General features: G+C 40.3%; 1 protein-coding gene across 1 annotated transcript in view; it reads right to left on the reverse strand.

Moving 5' to 3' along the window:
* Window positions 1–452: 452 nt before the first annotated feature.
* Window positions 453–13,372, reverse strand: part of Eea1 (early endosome antigen 1) — a 110,369-nt gene continuing 97,449 nt past the window's right edge. The window contains exons 23-29 of the mRNA XM_052164900.1: window positions 10,076–10,261; window positions 9,284–9,415; window positions 7,971–8,156; window positions 7,086–7,324; window positions 6,409–6,529; window positions 4,013–4,111; window positions 453–3,437 (exon numbers count right to left, since the gene is read on the reverse strand). Of these exons, the coding sequence (XP_052020860.1) occupies window positions 3,315–3,437; window positions 4,013–4,111; window positions 6,409–6,529; window positions 7,086–7,324; window positions 7,971–8,156; window positions 9,284–9,415; window positions 10,076–10,261 (1,086 nt within the window). The 3' untranslated portion in view covers window positions 453–3,314. The remainder of the gene's footprint in view (window positions 3,438–4,012; window positions 4,112–6,408; window positions 6,530–7,085; window positions 7,325–7,970; window positions 8,157–9,283; window positions 9,416–10,075; window positions 10,262–13,372) is intronic.

Raw genomic sequence — 13,372 nt, forward strand, 5'->3', positions numbered from 1 at the left:
AAAAAATAGCTAATAGCATGTTCTCTTTTAAAGCAAGCAAAACAATCATAGTCATCGGATAACAGCTACTAGAAAGAAATGGTCTTTAATATCATCTTTGACATATTAAAAAACAGAGGTGGCAATTCAATAAGGATCCTTCCATTGTTCTTTATACAGATTTAAATGCTGTCTTATAATTTACCAGTTATATTTATTTATAGTCGGTAACTTTCTAGTCACTGGGATTAGAAATTACAGTATTTACTGAGCTAAACTCTTTCACAAAATAAGGCACAACTACATGATCACAAGTAGTAAACACAATATAAATAATGAACCCAAAAACTGAAGGAGAAAATACTCATGCAAAAGTATGTACAGAGACTATGGATGTATGATCCAATTCAGAGAGGCGTAAAATGTCAGACCTGTGGCTGGACCGTGTTACAGTAAGTTCATTACTTCTTACAGAAAGAACACAGTGGGGTTTCTTTATTCTATATTATATAACTTTACATAAATTCAGGAAGTTTATACACAGTATTCACATGTGCAACAGTCACAATTTGATCATTGAAATCCAGGCAAAGGGCAATTAAGACACGGAAAAATGTGGCACATTACAATTATAGAAGATCATTCATCAAGCTCATGTCTAGGAATACTAAATTGATGGCACATTTAAATCTTATAGATCAAGTTATCCATGGTTTTTATAGCCAAAGTGCATTAAAAAAAACTGCTATAATTAATCAGGTCACAAATATCAAAATATACGGCTGTCATTTGCCTTCCACCTAGGGGCTAAGCATCTTATGCAAATGCAAGAGAGAGTAAAAAAGTACCATGAAGACCTTGGAACTATAGAAAGTAATCTTGAAGATCTTTTAAGAGGCATGGGAACATAAATTTGGCAGTTGCTATTTAATATTACTATAAGGAAACTATTAAACTAGCTAATTCCACTTTAAGAGGTAGTTGAACAAAATGTTTATTTGTACACTGCACTGAGGTTTTTGTGTTTGTTCCCTTCTTTCCTTTCTTCAAAACAAATAAGTCCTATATCAGCAGCTTTACCTGCTATTACAGATATTGTATACATACAGTTTATTGTACACAAACCCAGCTCAACCCGATTTTAACACCCATTTCTGTGCTAGGGTTTGCAGTTTGCCAATTTTGCATGATAGCCAAGAACTGGACTCTGCGTGTGGCAGCTCCGACCCACTGAAGATACCATACTACTAGCAAACATCTAAATGTACAGCCAGAAAGAACTCACAAGACTTTTTAATTAAACGGAAAAAAAATCTTAAATTTCTGTATCTAGTCCATACTGAATTGGTAATAGTTGAGAGGAACAATGGTTTGTTTGGCTTCGCTGTGTCATCAGTACAGTGGCGTGTGACAGAGACATTATTCGGGACCTATGACACAAGAAAACTACCATAAGCAAGTACAGTTTTCTTCGTTGCCACTTCTAATTTTTGTGAAGTGGGGATGCTGAAAAAGAAAGTCTTCAGTGTCTTCAATTAAAGGATGAAATGAACAAATATTTTAATCCAGAATTTTCACAAAGCAGTGTTGTGAATATCTGCATTTTTAATATACTTCAAAGTATTTATATGCAAAAACCAAAAATATAGAATTAGGATGAGCTGGAAGGATTCACAATTGTATAAAATGCATAAACATCTTAGTCTGTATTACCCAACTATTATTTTTAATATAGAGCCATTGTATCACTTCAGTATATAAGCTCAAGGATATATATTTATCCAAGTCCTGGGATATAATCAGTGTGAAAGCAGGGTTTATCTTTGCTAAATAATTAAAAATTACATGTCAGTCTCTTGTTGTTTGTGTATGTTGTATGTCATAAAACATGAAGATTCCAGGATCCTCCTGAAAGCAGTGTGTAATATAAAGTGTTTCTTGCAAATGAAATATTAGCTCTTATCTTTCTCTGCTATTATTATTAAATGACTGCAATGATTCAATGTGTAACTTTATATTTCTTCTTCAGAAAGGTTATTTAAAAACTAGTATGTAGTAAGTTCAGTCTTCAGATGCTTTTCCAATAACAAGTTTATCAGTTGGCAAACAAATGACCTTTAAGGGGTCAAGCAACTGTGTTTTGTTTTTAATCATAATTTAGGAGCGCCTAGGCATATGGAGGATTGGGGCCGTACGGACTCTGTTCTGTTGCAGTTGTGTAATCTCATAGCACTATTTTTCAAAGTTAAAAGATCCCCAGGTAATATGGACCCCTCATCAGAGTCATGAAACCAGCTTTCTGTCAATGTATTCTTTCCTATTATGTTAGAGAAAGTATAAAGAAGAATTTTACTATTTCCTTACCATTTGATTTTATCTTCACAGACACGACTAGCAGTATTAGTTCTTATCTTTAAAAAAGGCTAAACTGCAAGCACAATTACAGTGAGGCTGAGCTACACTTATGGAGATCAGAAAGCAAACTTCCTAAAGATGCTGAAAGAAGGGAGTGAGGCTGTGCTGTGAGATCACTTCAGAAAGTTTCCACCAGCGGACAAAAAACAGGACCAGGCCACCACACGGTTCTACCATTCCAGAAACTCACCCTCCAGCTCAGGAGGGGACCTTACAAACAATTTTTTAGGGGACAGTGTGTGGGTATCTAAAATAAGATAGAGAAATGCAACTAACTCATTTCATAAATACAATCCCAGAAGTATCATAAATTTTACATAGGAGTTCATCAAGTCTACTTGAGAATTTAATCAATATTGCCCAAACAAAACCCACACTCAAATTCATGTTAACACATCATTTAGCATACACCGCATTTAAAACACTCAAGGAATATGTACAACACAACAACATAATTGAGCTACAGACCTATACAGGAGAAAAACAGATAGTGTTACATTCCTGTGCATGACTCCACCCAGAGAATAGAATCACTGTGTTATTGTGCAACAAAACCACAAGTGAGAGGAACCATCCAGACATTCTGTACATATAATCTGAGAAAGAAGCTAAGGAACTTTAGTCATCATTTGTGAATAATTAAATTATATTTAAAAAAATACATTGCTATTTTCTGTCCAAAGATTATTTACATTTCATTGGCTAATTCTGACCTTGGCATGAAAGCTGTTTTAGGGGTATAATGGAAAAAAGTAATTAAAGATGAACCCAAGTCTCACAAAAATAGAAGAGTTTTACTTGATACTGATACATTCCAAAATATACGAATTCCAATTTGGCCTAGTATGCAACCAGAGTCCAAATCAATTTATTAAAAGTCTAATATTAGTGTGATACTACTTTGTAGCTGTGATAATCCGTTATCCTTGCAAATCATTGAAACATGCATCACAGACACGAACAGGCTTCTTCGAGGAAGGAGTTAAGGCGTTTTTGGCTGAGCACTCGGCACAGAAGATATTCCCACACTGTCGGCAGTGATGCTGGCAAGACAAAAATTAAATGGTTTCAACCACAGATGCGACAGCACCAGCTTTCTAAAGCTACATGACTGCTGCAAAGCACAGGATGAGGGTCTGGTGATGCCTCTGAGTATTTGAGTTTACCCCGTGTCCTTTAACCATGAGCTGATCAAACACTACAGGAACTTTCAGATGGACTTTGCTTCTATCCTAGAATTCCCAAGAGAGCTGTAGGAAGCCCTTCTTTTAAAGCATTAAAGTGCTTCCACCAAAGGAAACTCGTCCTATTCTCCAAAAGCCCCAGGAGCACTGTCTGCACTTGGAATTTAACCCTAATGGACTCATCTACAGGACATTTCTTTACACTGCTCTGCTTTTGCTCCTTTAAAAGAATTCACATATAATTAAAACACACACGTTGACTATCTACACACTACTTCAGAAAACAACTGCTCCACGAATAGTCAGTACAAAAAAAGTGACTGAATTAAAAACTAAACTTCAAACACATAAGATGACCAGAGTCCAGCCTGCATGGACTGGTGTGAAGGAGCCACGGCACAGCTCTGGGCACAGCCCAGCTCGGGGTCGCTCACCCGCCGCACGGTGACTGAGAAGCATTTTCCACAGGCCATGCAGTTCTGGACTTCATTGTCTTCCGCCCACTTTCTGTTCAATGCTTGCGTGTGTTTGATCTGTTTTTAAAAAGGTTTGATACATTAGACTATATAACATTTCATAGAATGATGAACCAATTATTTGTTGCAGGTATTTATACAACTTTGATATTATGCTATATGAATCAAAAAATTAAAGTTAGAAATACTATTCCAGTTGTCAGAATAGCTACATTCATGAATCTGAATGACAAAACAAAATTAAATAATCTTTTATTCTTCAGAGGCATTGGCAATTACAAAATTCTGGCAACTTTGAAGCTTGTGGCAATTTTACATTTGTTCTATCACAACAAATTTATAGCAGCAAATTTTTCCTCACGACTGAGAACATACCTAAATCACCTCACTTTCTGTTCACTTTTGCTTTTGCTGGCTCCGCTGCCCCGCTAGCTCTCCTCCCTCCACACCCTGCCTGCTTGAGACAATGGCTTTATTGGTAGTCCAGGAATGACTTCCCACCTGAAGTGATCGCCCTGCCTGTTCCGTTGTAGAGTTAGATTTAAAGATCTGTACCACCGTGCCTGGCTCAGATTATTTCTTTAAATACCTACCAACTTATTTATTTATTCCTTTGTGTTTCTGAATTTTTAAAATGTCTTTCTCTGTGACAAACCTAGAATGATATCTCTCCCAAACAAGAGGTCTCTGAAACAACTACCTTTTTATCTTTCACATAATTACCCATAAAATATCTCTACAAGGACAGTTGCCCAGCTATGCATGGTCATGTGAGGGAGAGAATGACATGGTTCTTGTACCTGGAGCAGAGCCACCAAAGCAGGGCCTTCTATGAGTGTTGATGGTTACTATGGGAATAAGGCTTCTTTGTATAATAATGTACGTATTTCCGTGCTCTTCCCTTAAAAAAAATGTCTTCTCTGCCAAGGCTACTCACTCCACGATAATCAAAGACAGCATGAGTCCAGGAGTTGAGGGTGTAGCTAATGTCTCAGTAAAATGTAAACACCGAGATCTCCAGGACAGCCCTCAAGGTTGTGGGAGAGAACTCTAAAAACATGAGTTCAAAAATATGTAATTTCTCAACTATGCAAAATATTAAGGATGCAATATGAATTTTATAACGATCTTCATGGATCTAAAATAACAGAGGCAGCTGCACTGTAAGCCAGCCTGTCAGACACTAAAGGAGGAGATAAAGAGATTGAGGGAGTCGGGATCAAAGGGCAAGGTCCCACCCAGATAGATTTACAAAGACAGGCAGATTTCTGAATTCTTCTGTAATGTTAAAAACATGTAAAGTCATAGAATGCTGATTTGTAGGATGGTCAAGAGGGAACTTGGAATAGAAGATTGAAATTTTTTAAATTAATTTATTTATTTTATGTATATGAGTACTCTGTCTTCAGACACACCAGAAGAGGACAGTGGATCCCATTACAGATGGTTGTGAGCCACCATGTGGTTGCTGGGAATTGAACTCAGAACCTCTGGAAGAACAGCCAGTGGTCTTAACTGCTGAGCCATTGATATATAAATAAAGACTGGGCTTTTGGTCTGCATGAGATGGGCTAGCAGAGAAGAACAGGGATTTTTGGTATTTTTTTGTTTTTTGTTTTCCTATTGAGAGCTGAGCTGTCTGGATCTTATTTATTTATTTATTACACTCCATGTTTTCTAGCAGCTATCCAGAGAGAACTGCTTGAAGAGCTAACCCAGCTCTTTTAGAATGTTTTCTGGCTTTCTGGTTGCGATTGAAAAACCCAAGAATTACTTCTAGAATTTTTCTAACAGGATTTCTAACTTGGTGGACAATCCAAATATTTTTGTAACAGCTTTTCTGACTCTGGTCGGAAAGCTATCCAGAGAACTTTTAAAATTTTTACTAGCCAAAAGAGCTGTCTCAAGAAGAGAGTGCTCTCTGGAGCAGAAAGCTAGCTGTATCAAGAGAGTTGTCTCAAGGAGACTATAGAGTCAAGAGCTGTCTATGGAGAGCTGTCTAGGAAGCCATCTTGAGCACAACATAGGCTGTCAGCTTGGACCCACAATTTGGCTCAAGTCATTCATTTTCCCCTTCTCTCAGAACCCTTTACCAGGCAGAGGCTAGTCTTTGGCAAAACAGTATTTATCTGAAAACATTTATTGAGCATGGGTTTTACTGTCCTTTTGGTTTTCTCTGTGTCATACAGTACCGGAGAAGGAACCCAGATCCTTGCATATGGATAGGGAAGTTCTCTACCACTGAGATGTACATCCCTAACCCTGAAGGTGTTTCCTAAAGGTAAAAGTATCTTTTCACTGAAAGAGAAACTGGAGCATAGGGAAGTACTGGAATCACCAGGAGCCTGCCTTACCTGGAGGGACTGGTTTTCTCTGCCCAGCTCCTGCACAGCTGCAGTTGTGTTATCCAGCTTTCTTTGCAGCTCTAGGACTTTGGTCTGAAGCTTTTCTATTTCACCTTCTCCTTTAAGACATCTTACAAAATAGATTTCAAAGTCAACATTAATATTTAAGAAATTATTAAAGACCTTTCTGGATAGATGTAATGGAATACTTTGGTAATTTTATACATAATACATAAAGCTCAGCTATTTAATTTCTTTTCAAGTCTGATTTCCTTAGTGTCTGCCTGCATAATTGTAGGGTCACACACTTCCCTCAATTTTTAGTCTAATGGGAAAAGGTAGAATGGCAATATTCATATTATTTATAATAGATACAAACTATTTTTCTTCCTTCCTTTCTTTTGTGGGAAAAGGAATGACAATATTCCTACTATTTATAATAGATACAAACTATTTCTCTCTCCCTCTTCTTCTTCCTTCTCACTCCTCTCTCTCTTGACTTTTTTCAAGGCAGGGTTTTTTTTCTGTGTAGCCCTGGCTGTCCTGGAATTCACTCTGTTGACCAGGGGGGACCTCGAACTCAGAGATCCATGTGCCTCTGCCTCCTGAGGACTGGAATTAAAGATGGGCCTCCACTACCACCAACACCATGCCCTGCAAGTACTAATTACTCAGACATCAATCACCTCTCTAGGAGTGCTCTTCTTTCGTCTTGATTATTCTGAACCGTTGCTTCTAAGACAGCAATTTCACCCCGTAAGTCATCCGTTTGCTTCTCAAGCTCACCAACTCTCCGCTGACTAGACTGCCATTCCTTCTTCACAGTACCCAAATTTTCATTTAATGTTGTGACCTGCATGGTAAGCTTAGCCTCGTTTTCTTCATGTTTCTTCATTCCTGCTTCCTTTTCTTTTATTTCAGAATGCTGAGAAAAAATAGGGAAGGAGAAACTATTATATAAGAAGTACAAAATAATACTTCTACTCATTGAAGTTAAAACACCAAAGATATAAATCATATTGCTTCTTCTGGAAAGGAGGCAGGAGAACATTTTTTCTCATACATTAAAATACTGATTCTCAAATCAAATGTGTAATTTAAATATGCTTGCTCAAACGCCATGATGCGGAAATGAGGGTCTGCAAGGTTCTCAGCAGACACCGATAAAGTGACACAACTTGAGATTCTCCTATGTGCCAAGACGGGGGAAGACGCACATAGTACGAGGAATAAGACATCCTGTCAACAAAGCTAGGCTCTCCTGCCTCAGTGCCCCTCCCTCCTCTTCACAACCACCAGAGCTATAACGCAAACCCCCATATTGACTACAACGTTCTGCAAAGCTATCTGGTGATATCGGAGTCAGTTCAGTAAGGGCAAGCCAGGTGCTTCCTAGGAGGCAGACACAATGCAGGGAAGGAGAAGCAGGCTTCAGGAATTGTAATTCCCACCTAAAGTGTCTCTTGCCAGCTTTCATCCTTCCCACGCATGCCTCTCAGAAGGAGGATCTTACTGCAGGGATTCCAAGCTCTACTGTAAAGCACATTCCTGCAATAGGTGAACCCACTGACCAGCTTCGCTTCCTTCTCAGAAAACTCTTCCTTCCGCTTCTCTTCCTCCTTCTTCACTTGCTCTCGCATCAGCTGCTGACTCTCCTTCTCCTGCTCAAGAACTGCCTTCAGTGAATCCACTTTGCCTTGAAGTTCTAATTTCTGTTGAATCAAAAGTTGCTTGGCATCCTTGAGATTCGTTACTTCCTGTTGAAAAGAACCAGAAAGAAATCATTCCCATAACAGGCTAATTTTCTGTTAACTCAACACAAGAGAGGAAGGAATTTCAGTGAAGAAAATGTTTCCACCAGGTGGCCTGACTGACATGGGCGTGCCCATCTGACTGAGGTACCACCCTGGCCTAGTGCTCCTAGGTGCTGTAAGAAAGCAGGCTGAGTACCACACAGCACTTCTCCATGGTCTCTGCTTCCGTTCCTGCTGCCAGGTTCCCACCTCGCGCTCCTGCCTTGACTTTCCTCAGTGGTAGTTATGTGATCTGAGAATTACAAAATGAAACAAACCCTTTCCTCTCCAGGTTGCTTTTGCTCATGGTGTTTTATCACAGCATGTGATAGACAGAAAGCACACTAAGGGAACTTTTAATCAATATGGCATTTATCAGCTGAAATTCATATAACTTTTCACACCACCATATATAAGGGAGTCTGTAAGTTCAATATTTCAAACAACTTAACATGCAGGATATTTCCTTTCTACTCACCAATAATTTCACTGACGTGATGCTCTACATGCCTGCATTTTAATTACTTTTCCCAAAACTTAGCTCAACAGCTTTCTTCCAGTTTGCTCACTTAGCATGTAATCATTTAGTCATCAAACACAGTATTACACTGAGGCAAATGGTGCATATGCCCAGAGATACAAACACATCAGGGAGCCCGAGAGAAAGCACCTGAGCTTTCTTATGAAACTGCACACTTTTCAAAGGATGTCATAGAGAGCTTCTGTAACCAACACCCTGTCTGTTTCTAAGGGATAAAATACTAAACCATACGATTAAATCTAAAGTCTTACATGTTTGTGAATGATTCCTTACAAACAGAAGTGTCTACATCAGAGTCCCACTCCATCACTTCAGTCTACACTTACCTGTCGCTGCTGTGCTGCACTCAGCAATCAGAGACTAAAGTAGGTTCCAATATGGCTGTGGAGATCATGCAGTAAAGAGCACTCTGGCCAGAGTATTTGTCGAAAACAGTAGAATAATTTGTCTAGCACACAGCGGGTTCTTTCTCAGTCTCTCTTATTTAATACACATAAATGTGAAGGACAAAATTACAGCAGGTGGAGGGAGAGATATGATAGTAGCCTACCTTTATGCTTTCTTGTTTGTGGGACTTGAGTTCTTCATTGAGTTTAGTGATTTCCTTTTCTTGTCTACATTTAATTTCCTCCATCTCTGCCAATTTAGACTTTTCAGTTACTAGTTCTTTTTCCTTCACTGACTGTAGAGAAATTATAAATGAATTTAAAGCATCCACTTTCTTGAAACTTAGTGTGCTGACATTTAAATGCTGGTGTTTATGACCCTGCTTGTGCCTCTCTACTGAGGTTAACTAGAGCAGATTCAGCATCTTCCTTTCCGGTTTACCTTGATAACGTCAATACTAAGACTAAATATGTAAAGATTCATTTTTACAACCTCTATTACTATCACTGCATTTATATAAGGTTCTCTATTTTGAGTAGACTTTTTAATTTATAGTTTATACATACATACATAAATAAATAAATAAATAAATAAATAAATAAAATTAAGTCATCTACTAGAGTTAGAGTTGACACTAAAACAAGATGTGTCCAAGCTAAACACAATTAAGTGCTGTACGTCAGAACTATCTATTTGAGCCAGAAATCATGAATCCCATCCCAGCATCACAATTGCCACTCCTAAGAACACAATTTTTATAATTAAAGGAAATTCCAGTTTTGAATATAACAGAAAGTTCTATGATGTGAAAAACATGGTTATAAAACCACAAAAGCAGTAAGAGAACTGTATAGATATCGCAGGGCAGTAGTGATGAGACTCAGGACCTCCAGGACTGCACCTGGTCTCACAGTGTGAGCTCCTCTGGAGTCTGAGGGGAGAGGGAGGGAGGTACCTTTTCTCTCTGAGCATCCTCAAGCGCCTTACTCCGCTCCTTTAGCAGCGCCTCTTTCTTTGCTGAGTCCTGCTCCAAAGTTGCCTTGGCGGCCTGCAGTTCTTGAATTGACTTATTTTGGTTTCCAATTTGATTTCTGTTTGAAATCAAGTCTTCTTGTGCCAGAGTGAGCTTCTCTTCTACAGACTTACAAAACATTATTTTGTCAAATTATTATGATTAGTAAATTTCAATAAGCACAATAGTTAATAAAAGAACAATAACAAATAGTAAATAATCTCATGTCAATGATAAGGACATGCTCTAGGTATCTCTGTTAGAAGACCTGTATGTGAACAGTGAAGTGGGTAGTTATACAAATGTACACGGTAGCCTACGCCATACCTGGGCCTAATGCCCTCAGACTACAAACTTATCCAGTTAGTCAAAGCAGTACATACTGTTGGTAGGCACAACACTGGGATACATCTTTATGCACATGAGCTTGGACACATGTAGAAATAGTCAGAAAAAGATACTAGGCAATGGGACACTTTCAGTACAGTTGGGATCTTACAAGACTAGAGCTGCCGGGCCTGGTGGCACCGAGTGCTCAGGAGGCAGAGCCATGCAGCTCTGGGAGTTGGCTGTCAGCCTGGTACACAGCACATTCCAAGTCAGCCAAAGCTGCTTAGTGAGACCTTGTATCAGGAGAGGGTTGATGGGGAGGGGAAAAGGAAGGGGGAAGAAAGACAATGCTGAAGGTTCCCTAGAAATAATCTAAAACCACTTACTGACTATTTATCTACTTATAATAGGAAGGGATGTCAGGGAAGTAACAACTACATCAAATATATCTAGAGAACACATATATGGTTGGAGAAAAGACCAGTGAAGAAATGAAAGAAAACAATTTAAAAAGAAATACAATTGAATGCTACATATGTGTACATTTTCAAGGATCAATGTCCCCTGACATGGTGAACACCTTGATAAACAAGGCAGAGTTTTCTTATAGCAGATATTTCACAGCTGTCAATCTCATTCATTCAATACATTTAGCCTTATATGTCAGTCTGTATTCTGACCAGCTATAGGCCCATCCTCCGAGCTTCCTGTCTCAGTGGTCTAAGTGATGTCATTAATATATAGTTACTGATGGCCCTAAGTCCCTCCTGTGGTGGTGAGCACTGTCATGTTAGTATGAGTTGAATGACTACAGAAGCCAGCCTTCGGTTGTGGTGTGAAGGAGTTTCTAGACGAGGATGATTCAGGCAGAGACCCACCCTAAATGCGGACAGCGCCAGTCCATGGTCTGGGGTCCTGGACTGAAGGAAAAGGAGAGGAGGGAGGCAGGACAGGTCACTCGCCTCTGTCTCTACAGCTTCCGTATGACCCGTGGCCTTGAGCTCTACTGCTACAGCTCAGAGTCGTGGTGGGCATGGCATTCTCACTGTGAATCAACAACACACACACAAACAACCGCTTCCCTCCTCAAGCAGCTTCTGTCAGATGCTCTGCCACAACAATGAGGAAGATGACCAATACAAGTGAGGTCGGTTCCGCTAGCAGCTACTGACTGCGCTAAGGCTCAGACATCTGAGAAGCTGAAGGAGGAGGAAGGGCTGCTTCTGCCTGTTAGGTTACCCTTGGGGATGTGGTCCTAGGGAAAGGACCTGCTGCCTGCTGCTCTGGCTGAGGTCTACAGGAGGGAGAGCTCGCTAGCATACTTTCCAGCAGACCCCAGAGAGGCCCGATGCTGACTGCAGGAGCACCCCTGACAAGGAACCAGGTAGTGCCACTCAGGGAAGGACTCTGCCAGCCAGGATCCGCAGAGCACACACTTGTTTCCTATTCATCAGGAAGCCAGCATAACTCAGTACCCTGCATAAAACGGCCCTTATCACGGAGGAGTGGTATGTGAAGCAGAAACTGCACAGGGAAGCTGAGCAAACACTCACCACCAAATACACAAGAAAGCAGCGTGAGACCCTGTGTAAAATGCGGGACGTGGCAACGGGCCTAGATGTTACCAAGGGAAAACCGACTCACTGTTCTGGGGGTGGGGGGTAGGGGTACAGGTTAGTAGAGAGTGCTTGCCTGGCATGCCTAAGATCCTGAGTTTAATCTCAGCACTGAAATAAACAAGTTTCCAAGCCTACTGTATAAATCTACTGCAAACATAATTGGGTAATGGTAGCTCTGGTTCAACAGGCTTGCTAAAACCAAGAAAGCAGTAGTACCCCCTAAGAAATGCTGTAAGAACCATGGTAACCTCCAAGTGTCACTGGTTTATAAGATTTTAAATGCATGGACTCTAAAAGTTTAAATGTATGACGTCCATTAATTAGGTCTTTAAAGTCGAGATGAAAGTCAGACTGTCTCCTCACACACTCTACAGCACTGCCGTGCCCACCCACTTGCCCAGCACTGCTCACCTGGGCATGCACCCCTGGACCCTGTCTTCCTGTCTTCACCTAAGGCACACACACACAGCGATAGGACAATCACTGAGTAGATCAGCTATCAGCCCTGACATGATTATAAAACTGCGGTGGTCCCTTGGGGCTCCCATCGTTTTCACTAAACAAGCCTCCCATACTCCTTTCAAATAAAGCCTCTTACTTTTTCTGATGTCTGATAAAATGGTGTAAAAGTACCGGGGTGAGAAGAGTTAGGTTTAATTCTGTATAACCCCACAATTTTCACGTAACTTCAGAAATACATTTATATTATGAATTTGAATTGAATAGTGAATTCCACTTCTATTTTCTGGACAAATAGCAGCATAGATTATAACCAATAGAAATACCAAGCGAGCAAACTATTTCATAAATGATCCAGCAGATGGGGCTAACAGCACAGAGTAGGCCAGTCTGGTCAACCCTGCTAGTATCCAAGTACACACTGTCAGCCTGAGCTATACACTACACTAACAGCTACAACAGCTACACAGAAAGCCGTATACACGCAAGTGTCATGCTGTAGAAGGCTTTTCTTCCCACTTCTCTCTCACATTTGAGATCAGCTTACTTAAGCAAAAGGGAAAAAAAGGTTGACAAAAATAGTTATCCAGTGAGTGGTGGGAAGGGAAGGGGGCTTCGAGTAAGCCAAACCACTCTTCCAATCATGGCTCTGCTCTGCTCTGCTGAACCAGCGGGCCTGCCTGGCCTGCAGGCCTTCCTAGCAGAGGCTCCCTCACGCCCTGCTGTAACCCTGGCCTAGGCCTGCCCTGTGCTTCCTCGGCTGTGCAGACTGCATGCAAGCCCTTCAGCAGCTCCTCGCTGCCTTCAGCTTCAATGCAGACTTCTCTGCAAA

The sequence above is a fragment of the Apodemus sylvaticus genome, chromosome 20 (genome assembly GCF_947179515.1).
Source record: "Apodemus sylvaticus chromosome 20, mApoSyl1.1, whole genome shotgun sequence".
Classification (NCBI taxonomy): Eukaryota; Metazoa; Chordata; class Mammalia; order Rodentia; family Muridae; genus Apodemus; species Apodemus sylvaticus.